This window comes from Macaca nemestrina, chromosome 10 (assembly GCF_043159975.1).
Source record: "Macaca nemestrina isolate mMacNem1 chromosome 10, mMacNem.hap1, whole genome shotgun sequence".
NCBI classification, from domain to species: Eukaryota; Metazoa; Chordata; class Mammalia; order Primates; family Cercopithecidae; genus Macaca; species Macaca nemestrina.
Genome location: NC_092134.1, coordinates 126,306,869 through 126,334,659, shown reverse-complemented (window position 1 = coordinate 126,334,659; position 27,791 = coordinate 126,306,869). Strand labels below are relative to the sequence as shown.

At 35.6% G+C, this 27,791-nt stretch overlaps 1 protein-coding gene across 10 annotated transcripts in view; it reads right to left on the bottom strand.

Moving 5' to 3' along the window:
• Positions 1-27,791, bottom strand: part of LOC105481614 (EGFR pathway substrate 8, signaling adaptor) — a 169,040-nt gene that overhangs the window by 12,895 nt on the left and 128,354 nt on the right. For all 10 annotated transcript variants that reach the window (XM_011741354.3, XM_011741371.2, XM_071072163.1 and 7 more), the window contains 8 exons: positions 27,159-27,285; positions 25,028-25,116; positions 24,608-24,682; positions 20,665-20,813; positions 17,357-17,540; positions 13,661-13,794; positions 8,557-8,665; positions 7,548-7,691 (listed from right to left, as the gene is read on the bottom strand). In XM_011741354.3, the coding sequence (XP_011739656.1) occupies positions 7,548-7,691; positions 8,557-8,665; positions 13,661-13,794; positions 17,357-17,540; positions 20,665-20,813; positions 24,608-24,682; positions 25,028-25,116; positions 27,159-27,285 (1,011 nt within the window). The remainder of the gene's footprint in view (positions 1-7,547; positions 7,692-8,556; positions 8,666-13,660; positions 13,795-17,356; positions 17,541-20,664; positions 20,814-24,607; positions 24,683-25,027; positions 25,117-27,158; positions 27,286-27,791) is intronic.

Here is a 27,791-nt window from a genome sequence, read left to right as displayed (position 1 = left end):
GAGTTTCTAATCCCCTTAGCATTCAAGGCTTAGAAATATTCTAATGTATTCAATACTGTATTAGAATGAAAGAATGAATTGTTATTATTATTCCCCACAAAACAATCTTCCTATATTTGGGCCAATAAAATACTTAAAGCAGTCAAAATACAGCAAACATCACCAGAATGTAATACTTAGCACACACAAAAGTCTTCTGATTAATGTATACGCAATGTTCCCTTGACAAGAATGTCCTCTGCACATAATTTCATGAAGGGCTAATGAATTCTCACATTAGTGTTTCAAAAGCATCATCATTTCAATTATTGTTTTTAAAGCCTAAACAAACAAAAATGCCATGAGCCCGCTTTCCATGACATGACTCATAATTTTTGCTTTTGCTAGTCATCACATACTACTGTGAGAAAGTGAATAAACTGTGTTACTGTCACAATCAAGCTTGAAAACAAACTCACCAAATGTTCTGTGCCTTATTTCATTCATGCCATTGTTACATAATGCAACTTTATCAGTATGACCTAACAAAATAATAGGTTTAAAATACATATTTGATTAAAGAAAACCCATATGAAAATGTATGCCATAAATTATATTTACTTGCATATTTTCCTCTTTACTTAGTCCTCTCCTCCTGCCCCATGTTTTCAACCTCTGACATGAAAAGGGGGGAAGTACCTTCCTTGAATCGTGACAACTGGTTCTGAATGGCAACCAAGACAGCTCTTCCATGGAAACTGTTTGAAATTCTTCATGTGGAAGAAAAAGAATCAGCACTGACTCCTAACGTCACTTTTCTGTGTCCCTCCCTAGCTTCTCTACTCCTCTTTACCTACCACCCAACTACTGCTCTTCCTTTCCTTATGTTTGTCTCTTGGCTATTTTTTGTTGAAGCTACAGAATTAATGATTCCAGTGTATCTCAGTTTACAGAATGTCTTGGAGAACAGAAGTGCACTCTGAACACTCTTCTCCTGAAACAAAGGTACTGAAGCTCCAAATTCAAAAAAGAAATTCTGACCAACTGTTCTTGGTTTGTCTGAGACTTTCCTAGTAATTAACACTGAAAGTACCACATCTTCACAAACCCCTCAGACTCCCCAACTAGGAACTGGGAGGATTCGTCAGCCTGGTGTGGACCTACTTTTGCACCCAGCTGTCACTTCCTTACTCTTGCCTGTGATATCCCACAAATACAAAGTTCTGTTAGAAGTAAAATGCATCTTTTTGTCTCTCTTTCTCTGAAAGAAGGCAGAATTAATAGACCCCATAAGAAATTTACTTTCCTATTGATAATTAAGTTGGAATGAGTCACTTTTCTTTAGCAACTTCAGCTGAGTAGAAATTCTAAAGAATTAAAGAATGCTATTGAGAGATAAGGTCCTGATTCATACAAGATGCTGCTTCAGAGGGGAAATTATGCAAGTAAGCTCAACAAAGCCATTAAAAGTGAACTGTTCTTAAATATTTAACCTACTCTAAATTACACATTTTTCCTCTAAATTTGGTTTCTTTGGAACTCTGCAGTGAAAACTATGCACAGCTGGAACATTTGGAGGGTGTTAAGTCCAGAGACTGAATCCAAAAAATTATATTAAAAAGAAGTGCCATGAGGGAACGAATGTGGGTTACCTCTGACAGCTCGCCAAGTAATTGCTATTAGGAAAATGGAGCAAATCACATCAAATGAGAAAATTAATACAGGAAATGGAATTAAAATAATATCAATTATAATTCACATCAAATATCAGAAAGAGTAAATTAGTCTGACAGTAAAATTACATGCCCACAATCAACCAGTGAAGGAGCCTGTAAATCTATAATTAATTCCCATCACTATCTAGCCATGGAAAACTAATCATATAGATTCTATTACAGTAGAAACAGTGTAAAGTACTTCAATAGTAACTATTTGTATGCTTAAATAAAATACTAAGATATAGGTTTATTTTATTCCTATTGCTCATAAAGAATACAATGAGAATGCATTAAATACAAGAGTAATTCTTGTTTAATTAGCTGATTTTACAACAGGTAATACTGCAATGCATTATGGTGTGATTTTAGTGAGCTTTAGTTTCAAACTTTGTGAGCAGCCTGAACAAACAGAACATTTAATAAAATTATGTACATGTGCATGTCAGACAGTAATTATCAATACTTTATATATGTATAAAAATACATATATATATTTAGAGTGGGTATTATTCAAATTATCATTAAGAAGCCTCTGAGAAAATGTCAATACATGTGGCAGAATAAAAAGTAAACATCTTTGTCTAAAAACCATGTCTATAATTAATGAGCAGAGTCTTCTGAGATTAATTTTTAAAAAACAGTTTTGAAGAACTGAATATTATCAGGAGCTTGGCCTGGCTGGAAGAGTATGAAGCCATCTTTGGTAAAATGGTCACTCTGTCCAGCAGTAGTATCTAAATGTCTGGACTGAGCTTAAAAAACAGAGCACTAATAACATAGGCTGAAATTAGTAGTGTTAGTGGTTTAGTAATCACCTGTAGAAAATATTTCCCTTTTTAATTTAGGGCTATTTAAACATGTATATAATGAATGAGAAGATTTTATACCTGGACTGGATTGTAGAGACCACATAACTGACTCCTTCTATTTCATGACCAAGTGAATTGGAACACAGAAATAGAAAGTACTCTCTTCAAGGACTAGAACCCTCATCTACCAATACCTAGATTGGGGCTTTTCTCATGGTATCATATTACAATATCTCTTGCTAGACAACAGAGAATATAGGAAATGTTTTGTTGAATTCACATGACCACAGAGACTGGACATTCATAATTATTTGAATCTTGGTAGAGTAAGAATACCTATAATAATAATAAATGCATAGATAATAATTAAGAATAAATGAGAGACTTCTTTAGTCAGTCCACCGGATATATAATAAATAACATCAGGGGAGGAGGTGGTTTCTGCTCTTGGCATATAGCTTGCAAATTTAAATGGGCACAACGGTAATTCTAGTAGATGAGCAGCCACAGGGCTAGAGGTCTGAGAATCAAGCCAAAATAAAGATCAGGAAACTTTATGTGGCAAGTAGCTTCCAGGTGGGGAGAAAGCACCCTGGATATCCATCTATTGCCCGGCTAAAATACTATAAAGCCTTGGAATGCTGTACAACATTCTTTATCAAAAGACGTCTTTATCAAAAGACGTGTTATCTCTCCATAATCTCTCCTCAGCATTGACTTCCTTTCTCTGTGGTTTATTCAATCTTTTATGTCAGTATCTTTTGTGTATTTTTATTACTCTCTGTTTTATGTTTAAAACTTTGCTGAAGCCATGGGGGAAATACATTAGGTGGGAATGGTTGTCTTTACAGAGCTGTTAAAAATCACTTCAAATGTGAGGATATTAAATAGCCCGGACTCTCAGGGACACCAGGTGGCAATTCAACACCTATTCACTGGTGGTGCCTGGTATGAGCATCGCTGTCATCAGAACAGAATCTCTGATAAAAAGTGTGTGAACAATAGGCAAGAGCTGCACTTGTGCCCTTCACCCAGAAACTGCCATTATTTATATGGATTTCTTTATAGGAAATGTAAGGGCATAAGAATAAGAGTCATGACTGTGTCCATTTTTTAAATATTTGGTGACTCACAGATGTTGCATGGAAATAGTTTACACCTAATTCCCTTACTTCCACCACTTACAAAATGCCCTATTATAAGTAAATCATATAATTTGGGTTATTTTCCTAAATTATAAAATAATGAAAGATACCATGGAATCCAGGGAATGGATACATAAGGCAAAAATCAGTTTCCAAGGATTGTGACTGATCAGATCAACTTTTACCACAGTATAATGCAAAGTAAAGCTATTCTGAGAAAATACCACTTCAAATATTAATACAGAGAAAAACTATGGGTTTATACAAAAAGAGATGACAACCTTTTTTTTTCTTCTTTTTCTTGTTTTGAGACGGAGTCTTGCTCTGTCGCCAGGCTGGAGTGCAGTGGCACAATCTCGGCTCACTGCAACCTCTGCTTCCTAGGTTCAAGCGATTCTCCTGCCTCAGTCTGCTGAGTAGCTGGGATTACAGGTGTGTGCCATCATGCCTGGGTAATTTTTGTACTTTTGGTAGAGACAGGGTTTTGCCATGTTGGCCAGGCTGGTCTCAAACTCCTGACCTCAAGTGATCTGCCTGCCTTGGCCTCCCAAAGTTTTGGGATTACAGGCGTGAGCCATTGTGCCCATCCGAAATAACCTTTTGTAATCACTATTCTCTAGAACAGCAGAATGCAACACAGCACAGGCTCTGGATCCGGAGCACTGGGGCCCAATCCTGGCTTCATACAGCTGTATAAATCTGGGCAAGTTATGTCTCCTACACCTTAGTTTCCCATGAAAAAATGTGCCTCCTTAACAAGGTTGTTATGGGAATTAAACGAATTTGGATTTGCCAAGTGCTTAAACAATGCCTGGCACAGCGTGAGCACTAGCCACTGGCATATCTTCTCTAGAGTAGAATATCTGTCAATGTTGTTCTCTGTGAATGTGAAGCAAACTTAAGTAATGAATCATTGCTTGCCTTTTGGCAGCATGGTGCAGGAATCTAAAATATTTTTGTTAAAAGAAGTTTCTTTATATTTCTTCAAAGTTTTGATATCATTAGATGAGAGAGACAGATGGAAGGGAAAACAAGTGTGTGGGCTGTATCTGAGGAGGAGAGAGAGGGTCACGCTGCTCTGGATACAGCAAGCATGCAGGAAGGAGCAAGGCCTTGGCAGATGACCTGTGGACTTAAGCGGGCTTTCGGGAAGGATCTGCTTGGTGCTAGGCTTTCTATTGTTCTTTTTACCAAGTGTGTGAGATGCCAGTACTCAATATGTATTTGTGGAATGAGTGAATAAAAAGATGAGTAAGACATAAAATTGCAATCCAGTTGAGTTTTATAAGGCTAGGGTATTAGGATCAGTGGAATCTATTATATAAATATTGTGGTATCTTAATTATCATTCTGAAATAAGTTACAGGATTTTTCCTTAGATATTTTAGATATGGGTATCTGGTGACACTGTTGTAGAGATATAAAAATGACTGGCACATATTTCCAAGGATGTTTTCTTTTCCATTTTACTCTATTCTTTTTTTTTAAAGACTATATTATAAATGTTTTGAGAATAGGAATCCTTTTAGGTAGGATTTATGCCAGATAGCAGACAGCAAAGCAGACTGTGAAGCTTGCTTATTAAAATTTTACAAGGTCTTAGTGGTTTTGTTGAGCTCAGCCCAAAATTTTCAGGAGGTGTTAAAAAGCAGATTGTTTTTAATATATTTTAAAAGTAGGGCCCTCAATCTGAACAGCATACGCTTCTGTATATACACTGAAAGCCTCTGTACACATTTCTACATACACCACGTTTGTAGTTGCAATCAGAATTTTTAAGAAGAAAGTAGGATAGTGTTGAAAAGTTTAAAACGAAATAGCCAAATAGGCAATCCCTATAAGAACGACAAGTTTCTATTTACATAAAGTAGCAAAACAAACTCCTGAAACTTGTGAACTCTTAAAAAAATGTCTTGGTTGTGCCAAAGTTGACAAAAATAAAAGATGAGGTTCTGTTTAAGAAAGGAGGAATAGGTTTGACATTCTCTGAAAATACTTTCCCTGCCTATGATATATATTAATAGTTTTGGTTCAGTTTTAGACAGAAGCAACCTTTTAAACGGAAAAGTCAACTTATGGCTCAAGCCAAGAATCAGAACTAAAGAAAAAGACAGGACTGAACAGTAAACAGCAAAAAGTGAGAGATATTAAACTCTTTAGGAATCTCAGGTAGGAGAAAATTTCTATTATAGAATTTATACTATTGCATGTTTAAGTATTTTATTTTATCAAAGTTTGCTTATTTCCAGCAACCACGCACACAAAAACAAATTTGGATAATTGCTTTCAACACTTAAAATACAAACTTTTGCCTTCTGCTCACATATGGGGATCAGGGATATCCTTTATGAATAGTGCTTCTCAGAGCTTACCATGAACCGCATATTAAAATTAGTTGATACAGCCCAAGGTATGTACTCTACCATTATTTTAAGTATAGGTTTCAAGCATATACTACCTCTATAGGAAAGAAAATGAAGAACTGGTATTCATGAACCAGACAGAAGCCTATATTGTATTAGGTAAACAGACACTAAACTCAGAAAAGTAGGAACTAAGAAAAGAAAAAGGTATAAAAACTAAGAAAATTCACTTCAGAAACCCATGGGAAATGGAGGAGACCATACCTTGAATAACTCAAACTCCTTCTTTGGCATCAACAGCTAATGACAAATGATGAACATAAAATAAGTAATACATAATATATACACACATCAGGCCAGCCAAAACATAACACAGGAAATAATTTCCATTGCCATCACTTTAAGTTACTGAGATAGAGAAACTACACACAAATTCTTTATTTTGAATGTTTGCTTGGTTCATGGATTCTAGTAAGGCCAAGTCCCTCTGGATAAGCACAGGACCAACCCCAGGCGTGAATGTCATGAGGAGCCATAAGTACTGAAATAAATTGTCATGGCAGCAGAAGTATGACCACAATTCCAGCTTTGGACAATCTGTATTTTTTTAAGCCTAGATCTGATATAAAAATTAATGATTTCACTGCATATTCTATGCAGCTTCTACTCAAATTCATGACATTATTATGAGGTCAGATGTGATCTTTTTCTCAAGACTTTGAAAATTAAAGAATTCTTTCTTGGGGAATGAGAAGCCACCCCAGGTTTATAGGCTGTACCTGAGAGAGTCCATCCATTCTTTGTTTACAGACCTGACACTAGAGAGCCTGTCACAGGTCTAAAATTCCCAAATTTAAAAGCAAGTTAATTCAGATGTTAGGGCGAATGAGCTGACCAGGGTCATTGAAATCCTGAAAATGTGGCATGGGCCCTAAGAATGGACCTTCATAGGCCTTCAATGATCAGGAAAAGAGAATCTGACCTATCTAATCTGTATCATAAGTACATTTTAATCTTAAAATCAAGAGAGGAAAAATATTGTAATCCAGCTGAACAAGTACTCATGTACTGGTGTAAGGTGAGATGAGTGCAAGTTCAAGGCTGGTCAGTGGCAGATCATTTAAGAGACTGAAGGCAAGGGCTGAAGATGAACTGCTGGACACCAAGCCACAATCTCAGTGCCATCCTCTATTAAGAGGAAGCCACTAGTGGATAGGAGAGCTGTGGGTAAAAAGACAGAAATACCATTTCTTCAAATGTCAGAAATACTATAGATCGGGGGAAAAAGCTTTCAGAGAATCAGGCACCTACTGCTAAACATTTTGAACAATTTCTAGAAGTAAATCAGAAAACATATGTGTAATTTTCCCTGTGTCTCTCACCATTGCCACTTCCCAACCAATTACTCTAGAAAAAAATATATAACCAACTACATATCAAAATGATCAATACACAAAGGTGTTTAAATCCTCTTTAAGAGTGATAACTTTGTAAATGTGTACATACTACATTTTACTAAGAAATCATGCTCACCTGTATAGTATGAGTATAAGGTGGATCAGCACGCCCCAATCCAGATTCTGGAGGTCTCACAATATCCAAAATGTTATTTGGCACAAATCCAGAGTCTCCACTTGCATTTCGAACTTTCCACCATTGCTTCCGATCATCAAGTATCTGTCATGTGCAAGAAAATAAAGGTATAATTTCCATATAAAAGCCATTTTACGAAGGAAGTTCCCTAGACTTCAACAAAGAAAATTTTTCTACTTCTGATAATTAACTCAGCATCAACATAGTGTTGATTGAATGATTCTCAGGAATTACACTAAGACATTTATGAGTATACAGTAGGTAAGGTATCATTATGGTGAATCTACACAAGGTCCATTTTACCTCCAAAGAATGGTCTGCATTATTTGAAGTACTTAAGGACTAAAGTACTTAAAGGACTTAAGGACTAAAATGACTTTTGGAAAAACCCATTGTCTCCATTTTGGCGATAGAAATAAAAAGTATATAAACATCACTTTTTTTCCTTACAAAATTTATTGTGATAATTCACCTTACATATTCAAGAAGATGAACTCTCAATTAGAACCTAACAAAGAGAAGTTGGTGTTATGGTGGACTATCCCTAACATCATTAGCTCAATGACTGCTGAGTATATCTGTGCAAGGATATAGGATAAAAAAAGAAAATGTCTCTTATTGAACTATTATGTGCCTCTACATCTGAATTGATAACTAGACTTGGCTCCAAAATGAAGAAATATCAGAAGAAAGAGGGCAAGGAAGAGAGCAAAGGAAGTTAAAAAGCCCACTCCCTCCCCTTCCCACAAAAAAACAAATAAAGGAGTATTCTAAAGCTATCCCCTTAGAAGGAGTATCTGTATACCTCTTCTAAATAGATGTAGGTATTTCTCATATACTATGTCTTTAGTAATATAACACTTTTGAAGGAAAGTTTAGTTATATACCAAAAGAGTAATACAATAAAACTACATTATTAAGAGTATAAAAAAAGAAAAAATTCTATTACCTCTAAAATATCATCCTTTAGAACTGAGAGCTCACTGTTGTTCCTTGCTACAAAGTCATACTTGGATTTGGCATATTTCTTGGGTTGTGATTTGAGTGGTTCATAATTTCTATAAAAAGAAAGAAAAAAGATTATTATTCTGTTTTAGCTCTTCCTAAAGGATAAAAACAGAAAACATTAAGACAAGCCAAATTCTACCAGAAAACTTTCTGAAAAGTTACAGCAGTTTCATTTTATTACATTTTACATTATGACAAATACAAGTTACTTTAAAGTTCTTGCTATTAAAACGAACAAACTGTGGCCATGGAAAAAAACAAATAATGCAAAATCACAAGGCTAGGTGGTACTTAGAAAAATCAAGAATCCAAGTCTATAAATTCTTTGTCAACTAAATACATATACTGGATATTTTGTTAATTATCATCTCTACCATAAAAGAACTAGATAAAGACAAATGTTAGTATTTTTCATAAAATTAAAGGAGACTGAAAATAATTTCCATAGTGGTAATTTTAGTTATATGTTGATTTCACTAATTCAGGCAAGGTCTGCAATTCAGTAACCAAATATGTAAATTAAAAATTTATAACTAGGCATCGGTTTTTAGAAACACTTTGCACAGTTATCTAAACTGCAAAAAAAGACAGATATGCACTAAGTATGAGACTAGTAACACTTTCAAATAAATAAATAAATAATTTAATTCACTATAAACTTTTAAAAAGTGTATGGGCCCTATTTTTTAAAAATAAAACTTCCTCAAAAAACCAAATACCTCTTCTAATCATTAAATGAGTACTAATAGATTTAATAACTTAACTAAAGATTACTTTTATTTGTAACACAATACACTTGATGCATTAAATATTTGTATTTTCTTCATCTATTTCAATAATAAAATTACTTTAACCCTTTATTAATTTTACTTCCTAGTCTTCTCCTCCATTTACATTCCCACATTTATTTACAGATCTCTACAAGGGAAATAGCAGGTAGAGACTAAAGATGTTAGGTCATCCTACCCCATCAAGTTGCCATTATTATTGCTGTCTACCAAGTTCTCTGGAATGCTGAGTTATACCAGGGCCTGCAGGACAGTTGTAGACATAATAATGTATCCTGTCATCATAGGTTTTTGTTACTTCTTAGGTAGTAACTCCATTGGAGGAGGGAGATAGGGACAAAGAAGAAAGAAGACCAGTATAGAACACCTTATAGACAAGCATGTATGAACAGCTTATTGGCTATTTTTAGTACATTAAAAAGAAGATTGGTGGAAAAGGTGAAATTATGGTGAAGTAATTATTATATGTTATTAATAATAATAATTTTAAAACTGTGTTCCATAGATTTCCCATCCCTATCCCTACTGGAATAGCTCTGCTTTTATTTACTTTATATATTCACATTTAATCTACTAAGATTTCATTTGGGGGATAAAAGAGATTCAATTACCCCAAACATTAGGAAAACAGTAATCTCAGTGTTTTATCTTCCTCTCTTCCCCTATTTTCCTTTCTCCTATGATCTGCAAAATAATCATTATTAATAATGGAGAGTTAAGGGTCTATAACAAAGTTTTTTTTATCTTGCAGGTCTCAGAAGTGTTTACCTTAAGTGCTTTAGAATTTACAAATCTTTACGGCTCACAGCTTCTTGCCCTCTATAGGTTAAGCATGGATATGACACTGACCATAGTTATCAAACAGATAATCACAATTTGTAATTTCTCAGAGGTACCAAACTTTCTTGGCCAGGCGCGGTGGCTCATGCCCCTAATCCCAGCACTTTGGGAGGCTGAGGAGGGCGGATCACCTGAGGTCAGGAGTTTGAGACCAGCCTGTCCAATATGGTGAAACCCCATCTCTACTAAAAATACAAAATTAGCTGGGCATGGTGGCACATGCCTGTAACCCCAGCTACTGAGGAGGCTGAGGTGGGAGAATCGCTTGAAACCAGGAGGCAGACGTTGCAGTAGGCCGAGATTGTGCCATTGCACTCCAGCCTGGACGACAAGAGCAAAACTCTGTCTCAAAAAAAAAAAAAGAGGTACCAAAGTTTCTTAAGAGCTATGGAATGTAACAAAAGGTATGGGCTCAGTTTCTGATTTGGAATAATAGATGTGCCACTTGATAGAGAGCAGACATATAGACAGTTGTAATTTGAGAACTTCTCTAAAATATTAATGGCATCTGACAGCAGTAAGCTATAAAACTCAAAGGTGTGGGCTTTAAATTCAACGAATGGTCTACCTAATGGCATAGTAATTTCACAGAACAGTTAATATACTTTGTATGGCATTGTTAAGCTAAATATGTTCTGAGAAGCCCTCTGTACTTCCACACATGAGTCCTGTGGACAAATCATAACCTAATTTAGTAGGTAGACACATTGAAAACCCAATTTAGGAGTATGCTTCTGTAACAATAGCTGAGTCTCAGCCAATCCCAGCAGCCATACTTCTAGCACTCATAGGCTGCTGACTGTTCAAATTGTGTGCAAATGCCAGACTGTAACCAGTCAGCTGTTTCTATACCTCACGTCCGTTTTCTGTACGTCACTTTCCTTTTTTTGTCTATATATTTGCTCTGACCATGAGGCATCCCTGGAGTCTCTCTGAATCTGCTGTGATTATGGGGGCTCCCCAATTCATGAGCCGTTTTTTCCCCCATTTGCTCAATTACACTGTTAAATTTAATTTGTCTGAAGTTTTTCTTCTAACAGTATCTACCGCATTCCTGCTATGTAATAGAGTTTAAGGTCAATAATAATTATTTGTAACAACAAATTCCAAACCTCTGTATATTTTATATCAGACCACAATTTTCAGAGAGTTTTTCAAAATGATGACAAATTTTCTTAGCAACATAGAACATCAATGATTCATGTATTTATCAACTATCCTAGCTCCTATTAAGTCCAACTGAGGCAGAATCCATAAGAACAACTGAGATATAAAATCTACCCACCACTCAAGGTATTCAAAAAAATTCTTTCTATGGCGAACTTCTGACCACTCTAGTCTATTATTCCTTCATGGAATTTCCTTCACCATATTTTATTTAAATTTCTATTTATCAAAGGTTACTAAAAGAAACCTTATAAAATTCACGACAGCCTTCTCTGTGGTGAGGAAAAAAAATTGTTAAAAATAAATGTCCCTGACATCACCTATCCCATCCTACATTAAGTTTCATGAGACAAATATTATTGAGAATTTAGGAGGAAGAAAAGCATTTTTTATCCCAATGAACTGATACTCATTCCTTTTCCTAATGTTAGCAAATGATTATGTTTCTCTTTTTGTTCTGACAGCCAGAAATCTGAAAGACAAATCTGAAATTCAACAATAGTGTCAACTTTTACACTTCATAAAAATTCTCATCTTCCCTCTTAACTTCTTAATTTTATATTTTATTTCATTATTTAATTTTCAATAATAATACTACTTTAACTACATATAATTTAAGTGAGCTAACAATCTATTTTGGAAGTAGAAGGGGTACAAAGATATAACTAAATCAATAAACCAAAGTTACATTTCCCTGATACTCGATAAAGATCATACAAATCAAGGTAAGCTTTTAAAAGACTCTGTGGTAAGGTGCCCAAAATAAATGGCAGAGTTTATTCCATCAGTAATACTATCCCTTATAGATATGCAGGTGAAGGACAGGGAAGTAGTGACTCTGAAATACTGGATACACTCTCATGCACTTATTCATCCAATCCATCAATCAAATAAATCTACACTTATGGAGTGACCACAGTATGCTAGATGTGGTCTTAAAATGGAACCTGAAAAAAGTTGTCTAATGTCAATATGTACTCTACATATGCACTCAAGTGGTTTTCTAGCTACTTAGCTGTGGAAAATCATCCAAATTACTGAAGTGATAAAACTGAAAGAAATCTATTAATCTGAAATGATTTCTATAATATTGACATCTAAGACAGAAAGAAAGAAAAAAGAAAATATTAAGACGAGTACTAAGTTAGTTAAGAAGGATTTCAATGAAATAATGTTCAAGCTTCAAAACCGATTTCCAACTGTATCTACTAAAAATTAATTATATAATTAAAACATTCTCATATGTTGGCATTTAAAATATATATTATTCATTGCTGACTTTTCTTTGTACTCAATTTAATGTCACTGGTGCCCTTGGAGTTATACCTGTGTAATTTCTACAGCAATTACTTTAAGCATTACCTGTCACCTTCCCTGACAAAGAACAAAAATTTTGAATCTCACTTTCTTCAGATTATATTAAGAAAAGAGTGTACAGAAAAGAAATAAAGGGCATATAACTCTTGTGGTAAGAGAGGCTTTGAAGCAGGAAAGTACTAGGCTGAGTTCTCTACCCCCAGTTCATTGAATGACCCTCCTCCTATACCCGTGTTATCAACATTTTACCTCCTTTTCTCTTTTCTACATGGCTTGGCTCTATGTAGATCTCACTTACTAAAAACAAGATTGGAAATAAAAAAAAAGAGAACTTATTCCAGTTCCTTTATTTCTTCTCATCCCAATTCTCCATCTCTGCCTATATTAAATTTTTTAAGAGTGAAAATATAGAAGAATAAATGAAGTATAAAACTGGAAAGTCAAGATAAAAAGATGAAATAGCACGAATGACAAATAAGGCATTGACCCTGTTTAAATATTTAGTTTATACTCAGTTTAAATATATCTATCTAAAGGAAGGCTTATTTGTTTTCATTGGGTGAAGATAAAGATGGAAACTGTTTCCTTTAAAAGCTACAGAGCTGGAAGGATCCTCAGAGACCATCTGGTACAAACTAATGGAGGGTTTCAAGACAATTCTTTCTTCTTAATGTACACATTTTGTCAGAAGTAGCTTTTAATAAATGGAAAGTCATCCAAAGGCATTTGCACTAAATGAGAATTACAGACTGAAGGTCCAGACATCTTTTGTTGATCAAAACCAGTTCTCTAAAGGAACAACTGAAACTTTATCAACTAATTAACAGACAGAAAGTTTAAAGAAGCAGCAGACAATACAGACAGTGTCACCTCTGTTAGCACTAGATCAGACAGTTATCCACAGCTCTCAAAAGGGTGCTCATTAAATGTTACCTATCTATATGGCGATTAGAAGTTGGCTTAAAAGCAACAGCAGCTTCCCCTTGCTCCAGGTGGGATCCTCTTGCGTAAATGTTGCTACCGAACGCATGGCCATCCGCTGGATGATACTCTGATACACTGGAATGCTGAAAGACAAAGTGGGGCAGATTAAAGAATCACCAAATACTATTTGAATCAGCACTCAGGTCAGTCAACAAGATCTCTCAACTATATTGTGATAAGTTTTCATTTTCAAGTGACGGATCATTATGTTAACACATTATGAAATGGGAGTGATAACGTTTTTGTCAAAGACTTACTTATAATAAGAAAAGTCACTAGTGCAAAGGGTAATCTTGCTCTTTCTGTTCAAGAAACTGTCACCACTCTAGCAAAGTAAATATTGTCACATGAAAATCAACTGAACTCTATGCATTAAAATTATACTGACTTCTTTTTTTCAATTTTAAAATGATACACAGAATATTACAGTATTTTCAATTTTTAAAAAAATAGCAGCACTATTATCATCTTTGCTGTTAAGGGAAACACAGAAAGGCACAACTAAATGGATCTTGATAGCCACGAGTCCAGGATAAGAGCATGCTGGAGTCATTTCTTTTTTGCAGTTAAGATAATTCAGACAGGAAACTACTGGGAGCAACCAAGAGTGACAGTTGAGATTCACAGGTCCCACTGAGGACCATGGTTTCCATGGTTTTAAAGCTATAGACCAGCAATCCCCAACCTTTTTGGTAGCAGGACTGGTTTCACGGAAGGCAATTTTTCCATGGACCCCAGGGCCGGAGATGACGGGGATGGTTTTGGGATGAAACTGTTCCTCCTCAGATCATCAGGCATTAGATTTTCATAAGTGTGTAACCTAGATCCCTTGTATGTGCAGTTCACAAGAGGGTTCTTGCTCCTAATGGAATCTAAAGGTGCAGCTCATCTGACAGGAAGTGGAGCTCAGGCAGTAATGCTCCCAGGCCTGCCGCTCACCTCCTGCAGTGAGGCCCAGTTTCTAACAGGCCACACACCAGTACTGGTCCACGACCCAGGGACTGGCGACCCCTGCTACAGAGAATACATGCTCAGACTGGGAGAAAACAAACAAAAACTCCCCAAAGCCTTTACATTGTTTCTTTATATGAAAATGAGGTCTGGAAGAAGCATGATAGACACTGAAGCACTGGAATTCCTTGGCTATTTTCATTATGGATTTTGTGTATTTGTTGATAGATTCATCGGGGCAAAATAGTTGAAACTGGGAATGTTTCAGAAAAGTCTTGAACATATGGTTACCACAGTTAATTCTAATGGCAAAGGAAGCAGGAGGAAGGCTGAGTTTATCCACGGACATGGCAGGTGACGTTTATATATACAAAATCAGGATACCGTGCTTAATATAAATACAAATAAACAAGTTCAGCCTTTTAAATTAAAAAAATCTGAGCTTAATTAATTCAGTTTATCATTTCCCTGGGAAAGAGTAGAGGCGCTACATTAGATTAGGTAATCTTTAATTAAAGGCTGTTCTAAAGAGGGGAGTGCTCTGTTAGAAGCACCCACACCTTTTGCCCAGCTCTGAACATTAACAGTGAAGTCAGCAGTATGAAATCACCGGGTCCTGAGAGTGACTGGGAATACTGAAAGGGAGAAGAGAAATGATGACTAATGACTAACTGTGATGACTACCAAAGCTCACTTAGGGTTCAGAGGAAGTAAAGAAGCTGAGTACTGCCACCCATATTTGTCACTGTATGTCACCTATGTCTTTCAATCCTAAACAAAAATCATAAGATCCTGAATTACCCAAGTCTTGTGGTAAATGCATTTATTATAGTAGCAATAAAGTATAATAAAATCTCTCTTCTAGGGATGATTACACTTTTATGCATTTTAAGTTACCATTACTCGGCCTCTTTCCAACAAAATCTCAAGGCATAAAATTCCCTGGAACTGCTAGCATGTGTTTTTCATTTTTTAAAACCTCTGAATAACTACTTCAGCCATAAAATGAAATACAGTTTATAACAGGAAAATGATAACTCATTACAAGTAAGGATTCTCAATAATTCCTCTTTTAAAATCACTTATTCAGTGAAAGTAGACAAACTTATATCCTGGGAGCCCATTACTCTCTTCTTAAATACACAAATTGAGAACGAAATCACAAAAGTGAATTTCTGAGGCATACATTATAAAGTGAGTATATTTTCTTATTTAAGATATGAAGGCTATAAGCTGGAAATTTTTAGGATGTAAAAACAGTCAGCTGTAACTATAGCAACAGCAAGTGTATCATAATTTCATGTTTGATTATATTTTCTTTCCTCTAGAAAAACTGCCCTTTAAATGGAAAGAAAGTTCACAGTGATGAGGCCTGAACTCTGAAATACAGGCAGGGATATACACTTGCCAACCAAGCAGTGAGGTCATCTTAATTATTCATTTAAAGGGAAGGACAGGCATGGAATCCACCTCTTCCCTTATAATACAGCCAGAGAAAAAAAAACAATTACATTAGAAAAAAATAATTTCAAAGTAATATGTTGCTTTATTTTTAAAGTTTCAGGAATTGAACCAAACTTCTATAATACTATTGTTATTGTCCAAATAATAGTTCACAAAGGGAACAATTTTTAAAATTTAATTTAGATAAACATTTCACCTTAAAAGTAGTTACAGGATATAATACACCATGGTTTGACAATTCATTCCTTCACACCACATTTGCCACATTATAAATACCTATGATAGCCTGAGAAAATTAATCTAAGGAATTAATAAAAATAATAGGACTTTGGGAAGATCTCGTCATCATTTACAGTTTCTTCTTCAAACTAGATCTCATTCACCTAATTCTTCAGGTTCTGCCCATCCTATTTGTGTTTGGTCCAGCTTTAATCAATGTTCAATGTTCTTTTCCAACAAGAAGAGTCACAGAAACATCATTTGTAAGGAATGTGACAAGACAGCATACTCAATTTCATTCTCTCAACTTGATTCCCAAATAGGTTATACTCTAAAGATGACTAAATACTTAAAAGATAAAATGAATGTTAAGATCTCCTCAAGGTGTATAGTTTTATAAATGATCATTTGAACCTAAGGACTAGAGTACAGAAGAACTTTGGTCCTCTAGCAAGGGGGATAGGACTCCAGAGGCTTAGAACTAGGCAAAAGGGAAGAAAGAAAACAAACAGAAGACAAGAGAGGCAAAGCAACGTGAAGAGAAGAAGGATAAAATAATTAGGGACATTCAGGAAACAGCTGCTTGGGACAGGTTAGAGGATCTAGGTTCAGGGAACTGTCTAGAGGGCCTGATAAGGGGAGAGGAAAACAGAAAGAAATAAGCCAAAGGGCAGTAGTGCAATTCCCTGACAAGGAGAGAAAGTCATCCTAAAAAAGCCTACTTAGGATCGCCAGAGCCAGGAGAACAGTGGCAACAAGGGGAGGGGGAAGGTTGACAGGCTATAGGAGAGCAATTTGGGTTGGGGTTGGGCTTCACAGAGGAACACAGCAACTGTCACAAAAAATGACAGAGGCAAGAGAGAGAGGTAAGTCAGGAGAGGGTAACATTCAGACTTCGATTCTAGAACACTTTTCAGATCAATCAAATGAGAACTTGCAATCAGAATTATAAGAGAATACAGAGATAATTACACTGTCTACAAAGGGTAATGTTAAAAAAAAAAACTTTACCTCGGTGGATAATCTTTTTATTTCCTGTTTGCGCTGATGTTCTGCTACATTTGCCACAGATTCTGCCAGTTGATAAAGATCTTGTTCCATTGTTGCTCCCATAAAGTTCAGCATTGGGGGCTCCCAGCCATTGCGGAACCGTGGAACATATGGTGGAATAAACTGTTCTTTTGGCCACTCTGCTCTGTAGGAGGGAATGAAGGCGTATAAACAATAAAATCTAGGAATGTATCCATACTCACAGTTATCTTCGGTAAGGCTAGACATACACACGCACACACACATAAACAACAAAAACAGCACATAGACCTAATCTGTCTTCCATCTACCCAAAAAGAAAAAGCAAACATGTTTATGCCAGTATTTCACACCAATAAAATGAAAGAAAGATTGAAATCTGTTGCATGATCTGTTTTCACAACATTGCCCCAATTCTCTGTTAAACTCAAGTTTTTAACATGGGTATAGGTTTTTAAAAATTTGTGTAAGAAGGGAGAGTGGAGCTAGGAGTATAAGTATTTAGAGAACAAACTTCTCTAACATTTAAAGTAGTTTCAGATTCCCAACTTTCCCTTCACTCCTCTGCCATCGTTATTGAAACCTCCTGGTATTAGACGTATCTTTCAAAAGAGAAACAGTCCAGCAAGTTCTTAAGGTTTATGATTTTTAAATTTATGAAGTCCCCTAAAATGAAACAGATGGCCAGTTTTATAAATTAAATGTATCAGCTCTGTTTTAATCAGTACAAGTCAGCTAATCTGTAATCACAATCATATCAGTTCATCATTTAATGACACTGAGTGAAACTTATTTCTATAAGATCCTAATCACTCATGAACCACAAAAATAACTAGGACAAAAATGAGGGCTTCGTTTTTGCTAGAATATGTTGCTTTATCTTTCATATTTAATTCTTCATGTAATATTTCTACTATGATGAAATCAGCCATCTTATTCAGATTGTTATAGATTTTCATGGTTCTTTTTATTTTTATGAGTTTTTAAATCAGTCAGTACATTCATTTCCGAAGACTCTTAACAATCAGGATCTAAAATGACCCTTTCTGCATGTTAACAGCTAATATAGTTCGTTTTGATGTAGTTTTTTGAATGTTAATTTTCTTATTTTAAGATAGAACCCTAAACAAAGAAATTAAGGAGCCTGAGCTATATTTGTAATGTGAGGCTTGATCAATTTAATAAGCTTCATGAAATTAAAGGATACCACCTAAGCTTATCATAAAATCATAACCTATATAAATCTAATAGATTTAAGTGATCTATTTACAATGGAATATTATTCAGCCATAAAAACGAAAGAAATCCTGTCATTTGCAGCAACATGGATGGAACTGGAGGTCATTCCGTTAAGTGAAATAAGTTCACTCATATGCAGAAGCTAAAAAAAGTGGATTGCATGAAGGTAGAGAGTAGACCGGTGATTACTAGTGGCTAACAGGGATGGGGCAGGGTTGCAGGGAGATGAAAAGAAGTTGATTAATGGATACAAACGTACATTGAATAGAAGAACTAAGACCCAGTGTTAGATCAGTAGGGTGACTATAGTTGGCACTAACCTATTGTACATTTCAAAATAGCTAGAAGAGAAAAATTCAAATGTTCCTAGCATAAATATTTAAGATATTTAAGGTGATGGATATCCTAATTACCCTGATTTCATCTTTATACATTATATGAATGTATCAAAATATCATATGTACCCTGCAAATATGTACAACTATTAATAATGTATCAATTAAAAATTACAAAAATAAAAAGATTTAACCAGTTTTATACAGTATAAGAACAGTATTATATGGCATACACTGTGCTATACTAATACATAAATAGTATAAATAAATGTAAATATTTTCAATTTAAAGGCAACAACTGCAATGCTTTCAAAGAATTCTCTGCTTAACTATATTCCAACACAAGCAACTGTCGAAGTCCAAAAAATAAGTGGAAACGTTTGTATATGTTTCAATAGGAGAAAAATGGAGAAAAAACATTATGAATTGGCCCATGACTCTTAGGCTAACCCATTCAAAAACATTAGGAAGACAAATGTCTAAGTGGCCATGCTAAGTGATTTGTTCTAAGTGGTGAAATAAATAAAAAGATTTAGATAAATGAGCAAAGCAAAAATTATTTATTTACAATCATGAAATTAGAAATATTTTCTTACCTTGCCTTGCTCAGCAAGCATTAGTACTACAGTTGTTAATAATCTGTCTTCCATAATCACTTTATTGACAAATGTACAATTCTTAAAATTACCCACTCTTCCTTTTCAGTTCCATTGTGACTCTCTAGTCCTGATGAATACTTATTTAAAAGGAGCCTCTACTAAAACATTAGCATCTCAAAAGGCCTCTGCCTCCAGTTACTTCTGTCCTTGTCCTTGCTAGCCTCAACTACCAGACTGACCTTTCTAAAACATAGATGTCATTATTTCACACCTCTATTCACAAAGTTATTGGTTCTCCACAGCCTACAGAACCATGCTCCAACTCTTTAGCATGGCACTGAAAGCCTGCATAATCCAGCCCTCAACTCTATATGCTCATTTTAATACCCTCCTCCTCCTGCCCTTCCACAATCATCTGCTACCCAAAGTCCATATTCTAGAGAAACACATCTTTATCCTCTCTTCTCTTAACTACCTCATGCTTTCACTTCTGCTTTTCTCTCTACCTGGACAGGCCCCTGCCCTGCTATGGAACTGTGGAAATCCTACTCATCCTGCTAAAAGGCAGTTTAGCAAACTAATGACGAATACTGACTCCAGAGCTACATGGCATGAGTTCACATCCCTGCTCTGTCACTTACAAGTTGTGTGACCTTGGGCAAATTACTTATCCTCTCTGGGCCTTACTTTCCTCATCTGCAAAATCGGGATAATAAGAGTAATTATGTAAAGTGCATGGACTAGCAAGCACTGTGCACGCATGTGTGTGTGTGTGTGTATGTGTGTGAACTCTATGTGTACCTGTTGATTTTAATGCCAGCTCTTCTTTGAAAGCTAACTGCCCTCCTGTCTAAATCCTCTTCCTGACTGCTCCCCCTTGCCAACCAACAGCATTTTGTTTATGATTCACTCCTAAGGTATATCATGCCTTATATTACATACACTTCTATCTCTTCCACTAGATTTGTAGCTTTTAAGGGTTTAGGCTTTTTCATCCTATGACACTTAGCCCTCGTATGTACAAGGTTAAATAAATGTCTCATTAGATCCATGTAATAAACAAAGAACGGTACTTAAGGCATTATAGGTGGCAAATGCTGAACTCATATATGCTTACCTGGCTTTCATCCAAGTTGCTCCCAAAGATATCCACAGCTGCCGTTCATCACCATTGACAGTATAATTTAAGAAATCAATTGTGTCCTTAGTCAATAGGGGACTAAGTACTGAACTGGCTAGTTCAGGACCTCCTGTTGCCTGCACCACCTAAAAGAATAAACCATTTTTAGCAAGAAGATGACTATTCTTTGTGTATTTTCAAAATGTGTAGACAAAATGGCAGACATGCCAAAATAAGCACTATTTTTTAATAGTCATATTAAATTTTGATGCTGTGCAATATGCTACCGAATGAAAAACAGCTTGTCAAATCAACTTGCCCAGCCCAGCAGTGCTTTAAAATCTAAAATGAAAGTTAACAATTTAACAACTTTCACAGCATCTGCCTATGGGCTGCATATGACTATAGTTTCTCTGGAAGATACTGAAGGCTATGTAGAGAACTCTAGATCAGGTGATTTTACTATCCCTGTTTTGTTGTTGTTGTTGTTTTAAATATGTGTTTCTCTACTGGCAAATCTATTATGCTAAACTTGAAAAATACAGTTCCCAAGATGAATACTATCAAGAAAAACAATACTATCAAGAGTTAACAGTCTATGGCTGTGCCTATACAGACACATAAAAAATAAAAGGATCCAGGGAGGAAGGCGAAACAGGAATGAGAACTGGTACTCTGAATCTATGGTACTTTTCTCCAGAATTATTTTTGGAAAATTTCCCTGATTTAATATGGATAATTTAATGACAGCAGAAACAAACAAACAGGTGCAATTCTCTGATAAGCAAAATGAGGATAAGTAGATGTCCAAAAACGGCTCTAAATTTACTTCTTATGAGCTATTTTCTGGCTTAGAAAAATGGTAGTTATCTCCTAGAGCAGAAACCAGAGACCCTTTATAAAATCTTCCCTTCTCAGAGATGTGGCATAAGAAGAAAGGAGATTTTTTGAATGGCTCCAATCATCCAGGTGTTCTCAGCATGCTATGCTGTTCTAGGCCTCTGTGTATTTGCACATGCTGTTCCCAGTTCCCCAGAAGGCCCTTCCCCATTATTCAGAACTCTACTCAGGTCCCAAGTCTTAGGAAAGCCTGTGTTAACCCCACAGTGTAACTCTGATGTACTACTCCCCACCCTGCATCCTCTAAACAATTTAGGCGTATTAGTAACACATTATACTATTACACTGTAATTTATGCATATGAGTAACACACTACACTGTTACACTGTAATTTATGCATATTAGTAACATATTACACTATTACACCGTAATTTATAGCTTTTCAGTTTCCCCTCCTTGAGGAGTTGGACTAAGACTTATCTGACTTTCAACTGCAGATGATACAGTGGTACTGGAATGAATGAAAAAAGATGGCAGATAAAGGAGGAAAGCTAACCCTTATTTGAGAACAAAACCTACCCTGCCTACCTAGCATAGTAATTTTTAACTTCCAACCTTGAACACGTTTCCAATAAATATGTGGCAATAAGAGGGAAAAGTAAAACTAAAGAAAATGAGTAGACGAATATAAAAATCTCTGATTTGACAAAGAGGAAATAAAATGAAAGAAACTGTAAATGAAAGGTTAAGAGCCATCGTTCCCTCTCAAGAACGTGTGCAGGCACATGTGCTGTGGCTATGCTTGTGTGTATACGTCCATGCTGAGGCAAGAGGAGAGCAACTTGCAGGTGTAAAGCCACTACATCATGCCTGGCCAGTAGCAGGCCCTGAATAGATGTTCCTCCCCATCTCCCTTGTCCAAGTAAAATGTCTGGGGCCCTGTAGGGAGAACATTAAATGGACCAGCAAAATATTATGATTGTAGGGACCATTAATAAGGAGTAATTTTTGAGAAAAGCAGAGATACTAAACATTGGCAAGTAAACCAATGTTTTCAGGCACATAACCTGATCACAAAGACCAATTTGTATATGTCAGGGAAACCAGTCTTATTATGTTATAGCTCTACTCTGTGTAATGACTAGACATCTACATATGATCTCTCAAAGTGTGTGAAATAAATAAGAAGAGGCAGCAGAAACTGCTTTATAAATAATACTTACAAATACTCAAACTAAGATAGCATCAAAAATGTTAAAAAATAAGGAATACAAACTTTGTTAAGGAACTAGTATCAGTTTTTTTGCATATGTATCCCCTTGGTCTCCGTCTAATTTTTTAAAAGCAATTATATAGCAAGAATTTTTCAGAAATAATTAGGCAAGTAGAAATCTGATGCTCCATATATAGCAACAACATATGGAAGCATTCATAAATTATTGATGTACTCTTGGACTTTCATCTTCTAATGCCTTATTGCTTAGCTTCTGACATTCATGTTGATAATGTTACTTACTTTCCTATGTTTGTAAAGCAATACTCATTTCATATTCTACTTCAGGTCTTGTCTACTTATCCCTAGGGAAAGAAGGATGAGAGTTATCCTCCCTTACTGCCTCCTGTCAATCTTACTTGCTGGTTCTTCCCATTCTCCTAACATCAAATGCCCAGGGCTCAACCAGTCCTTGGCCTGATTTCTCCATTGAACTCCAAATATATATACTCAACTATCAATTCAAATTTCCCCATCTGGATGCAACTCAATTTTGATATGTCTAAAACTGAATTCTTCACCAACCTCCAAAAACCTGCTCTACCCAGTCTTCCCCATCTTGGTTAATCATCACTCCATCCTGTCAGTCTTAGGCCAAAAAGCTGGGAACAATCCTTGGCTCTCGCACAGTATATCCAATCTAGCAGCAAATTTATAACCAGATCAGACTTCTCACCACCTTCAACGATACCATGTCCAAGCACCATAATCTCCCATCTGGATTATTTTAGTAATGACCCTAGCTTCTTCTTCCCCAAAATTTCTAAACATTATAGCCAGGGCAATCCTTTTCTGCTGAAAACTCAATTGTCAAAGGTCTCCCAATTCCTGATAAAGACAAACAAGATGTATTTTCCTGTTATCCCGCTGATACCATCTCTTTCTAATCTTTTCTTCCCTCATTTCGTTGAAGTCACAGTATCTACGTATTCCAAGAACATCCTTTGCATGTTACCACCTCAGAACATTTACACATTAACTATTCTCTGTCTGGAATTCTCTTCTTTCAGGGATCCACATGATCCATTCTTTACTTCCTTTACTCCAACGACATCTTCTCATTAAGGCTTCCTTTAACCAACCCTACTCAAAAAGTGCAACACTCCGTTTCTCACACACATACACACATGCACGCATCTCCCTGGAGAACTCCCAGTTCTCCTTCGCTCCTCTATTTTTCTGCATAGCATGCGATTTTTAGACTACTGTATTACTCAGACATTTATTTAGGTTATTGGTTACCTCTGTATGCTACAATATAAGTTCTAACAGTGTAAGAATTTTTGTCTGTTTTGTTCCTGATGAGTTACTTTAAAGCCAAGCACAGAGGAGGCTCTCAATTTGTATTTGTAGAATAAGTACATAAATGAATAAACAAGTCAGAGACAGTTCAGGAGATGAAGGAACACCTCAATAAAAAGAACATGGGTCTCTGAATGACTTCATGGAGCAAACCATCCATGAAGAACTAGACTTCTCATGATTATTTTGTGAGAATGAGAAAAACATCTACATTATTCAAGGCACTGTATATCATATACTAGTATACATTGAAACACTGGTATACAATAAATCTTTATTTATTTTCATATTCCTAGCACTGTCAGAGACACCAGTTTCCTCAACTATAAAATAAGGTGCTTAAACTAGATGATTTATAAGGTTCTTTTAAATTCTCAAATTTTACATTCTTGATGTTTACACAAATGGCAAAGAAATAGTACCCACACAAGGTAATGAAGAAAAGTAGTTTAGATAATCCAGACAGACACTTGGGGTTAAAAAATATACTAAGAATGATTCTTTCTTAAACTAATAAAATCTCACCATATTTAATGGAGTAAACAAAAAGTGAACCAAATCTGCAGCACTAGGATTCTGAATATGAGACTTTAGTTTGGCCTGCAACATGAAGAAAACAGAAAATAGATTAATATCAAGCAAAGTCAGACACTCAGAAAGGTCCAACATAGACTCAGAGGGGGTGGTCTTTACCACCAGTTTCATTTTACATACATTCCTTAGCATGGATAGAGTGAGAATAGAAGTCATTGTTTTTCAATCAAGTCTCATAGATATATATGTTTTAAAATTTGCTGTTTTAATTGAAGGCAAATCAAAACATACATACCCCCCAAAAAATCTATAAAAACAATTTTATTTCTTAATTTGATCAGAAACATCCTGACTAGACTTTCATCTTTTTCATTTATTTCTTCTAATTCTATATACATAAATTTCACTTACCAGAAGGTTAAATCCATGTTTAAACTTTTGGAAACAGTCAAGAAATTCATCAGGAGGTGGAGGTTTTGCCCGCAGCGTTAAAACACCCTCTAATGAAATAAGCAAGAGGAGGAGATCAGAGCAAAATCCAAGAAAACTTATTAAATGGAAAAACAAAAACCACATTTATGTCTGTAAAATTTGAGGATCTCATCAGACATGCTACCTAACTACTGGGCTACATCTCATAGTCTGACTGTAAGAAACTGAAAAGATACAAAGTTCAAAATGGATTGCTCTGTCTTTAGGCACTACAAATTACTCATTTAATTCCAGAAATATACATTGTAGCCTTTCTCTATGGCAGGCATTGGGCTTATCATTGTGAAGGGTATAAAAGTGAGTAAGTGACAAGCCCTGCCTTAAAAGCTAATAATATACATGAATCAGATAAATAACAAGACAAGTACCAATCGTTATGAGAAGAGACTTACCTGGTTGGGAGATAAGGAAATGGATACTTAAAAGGTATTAGATGGAGAAAGTAGCCTCTAAGATGGGATTTGAAAAAGTTTGGTCCAGGGTGATGTGGTGGGAAAAACATCATGGTTGTATAAAACAGCATCAGCAAAAACAAGGAAAGGGGGAATTGCATGTATATGAAACAACAAACAAAAGCAGAGAAACATGAGATTGGAAGGGTAGATCAAGGTTAGATTGTGGATAACCTTGATTTCCAGGGTGAAGAGTTGTACTTAAATCAATAGAACATGGAACTAGCGTGCTTTACAGCAGAAGCATGAAGTGGCTGAACGCTTTTGAAGATTGTTCTCACAGCATGAAAAAGCAGAGGCTTAAAACTGCTTAGAAAGCAGGGTAAAAAAAAATGATAGTAGCTTGAACTGGATATGAAAATTAAAAGGGAAATAACTGGATACAGGAGATGTTGAGAAAATAAAATTGATGTTGGCTACAAGCTAGAGAATGAAATCATAGAAGAATCTGTGGTTTCCAATCTGGGTGATCAAGAGCATAGTATATCTTTCACAGAGAATTTCAAAAAGAATAAGTGGTTTATGATACCAGGAAGCAATAGTACTTAATTTCAGAATATGTGGAGAGGAGGCACATTCATGTATTCACATGTAGAAGATAAAGCCAAAGGTGATATGCTTATCATATAACTATGTGGTAGAGAAAGATTTGGAAATTATCTGTAATGTAAGGGTTATTTATTTACTATTTTATGTCTTTCCATCTCTACCATTTTGTCAGCGGAAGAATAAACATTACTTCCATAAGTTTAATTTTATATAGCTGAGGCCATTTTAAATAGCTGAACTGCAGCATACTTCAAAATTGTCTATATGTGACTTCGTATGTGACCTGAATGTACTGTTTAAAGTTTTGTGATAAAAAATTCAAATCCATTGAAACTTCTAAATATTTTAATAAGTCAACTCTTTTATTTAACAAATAATATGGTTCTAGTTTATAATAGAATAAATTCAAATATAAGAAGAATAGAGCTATGTCTTTCTTTAACAGACACTTAATTTTACAATAACTAATCAAAACTACAGACAGATGATCACTGCCTGAATCTCAGAGTCTCTGCGATTTAGGTAAAACATTCCAGGATCTTTCTTCACTATATAGCTGACTTATAACCAAAATGGACTCTTCCTGAGTTCATCTTACTCTTTGCCTAAATCTCAGGTGCTACCCCAAGACTAGAAGAAGAACCCTAGTCCACAATCAATGAAGTTTTGCTAAGCAGTTCATGAGGGTCAAAACTCTGCCTAGTACCAGAGTTCTTTTTTTTTGGACACAGAGTTTCGCTCTTGTTGCCCAGGCTGGAGTGCAATGGCGCCATCTCGACTTGCTGCAACCTCCACTAGGTTCAAGCGTTTCTCCTGTCTCAGCCTCCCGAGTAGCTGCGATTACAGGCACATGCCACCATGACCAGGTAATTTTTGTATTTTTAGTAGAGATGGGGTTTCATCACATTGGACAGGCTGGTCTCAAACTCCTGACCTCAGGTGATCTGCCCACCTCAGCCTCCCAAAGTGCTGGGATTACAGGGGTGAGCCACTCCAGCCAGTACTGGAGTTCTAACCAGTCATAAGAAGGTTAAGAAAATCCAACTTACCTCCTGGTCCTTTCTTTTTACCTTTCTTATTTTTCTTCCTTTTAGAAAGTTCAGAAAATGCTTCTGCTGCTTTTTGGAGTTTCGTGATAAAAAATTCAATGTCATCCAAAATGTGGTTTAAGATTTGCTGAAATTAGAAATTATAGAATAAAATATAAAACAAAACGTTTACCTTAGCTGTACACTGTTAGTAAATAATAGAAAGGTTTTTTTTAGAAAAAGTAGCAGTCCACATGCCAATTTCAGGTTTATTACTAATTACAAGAATCAAACTAAATATACCTGTAGCCAACATCTGACATTTACATATTTCTTTAGCTTACTTTTGCTCTATTTTCAATGTCATCAAGGAAGCATTCACAATAACTACTCGGATTATTATTTTCAATTGCTCTATTTTTCCCAGGGTTCTCCCACACAGTTAGGAGGAAAATTCTAAACTACGTTTTGTTAGAAGAGCACTGCCATTTTTGCTTTACTGATAAATGTTCCTATAAAGCACTGACAATATTATTTCATGGAATTAAAGGTACATGGATTGTTGTGATAACCTAATAGCTAATCTATGATACTAAGCATTAATAAGAATTTCCACGTGACAAAATAGAATTAATAATGCACCATGCTATCAGA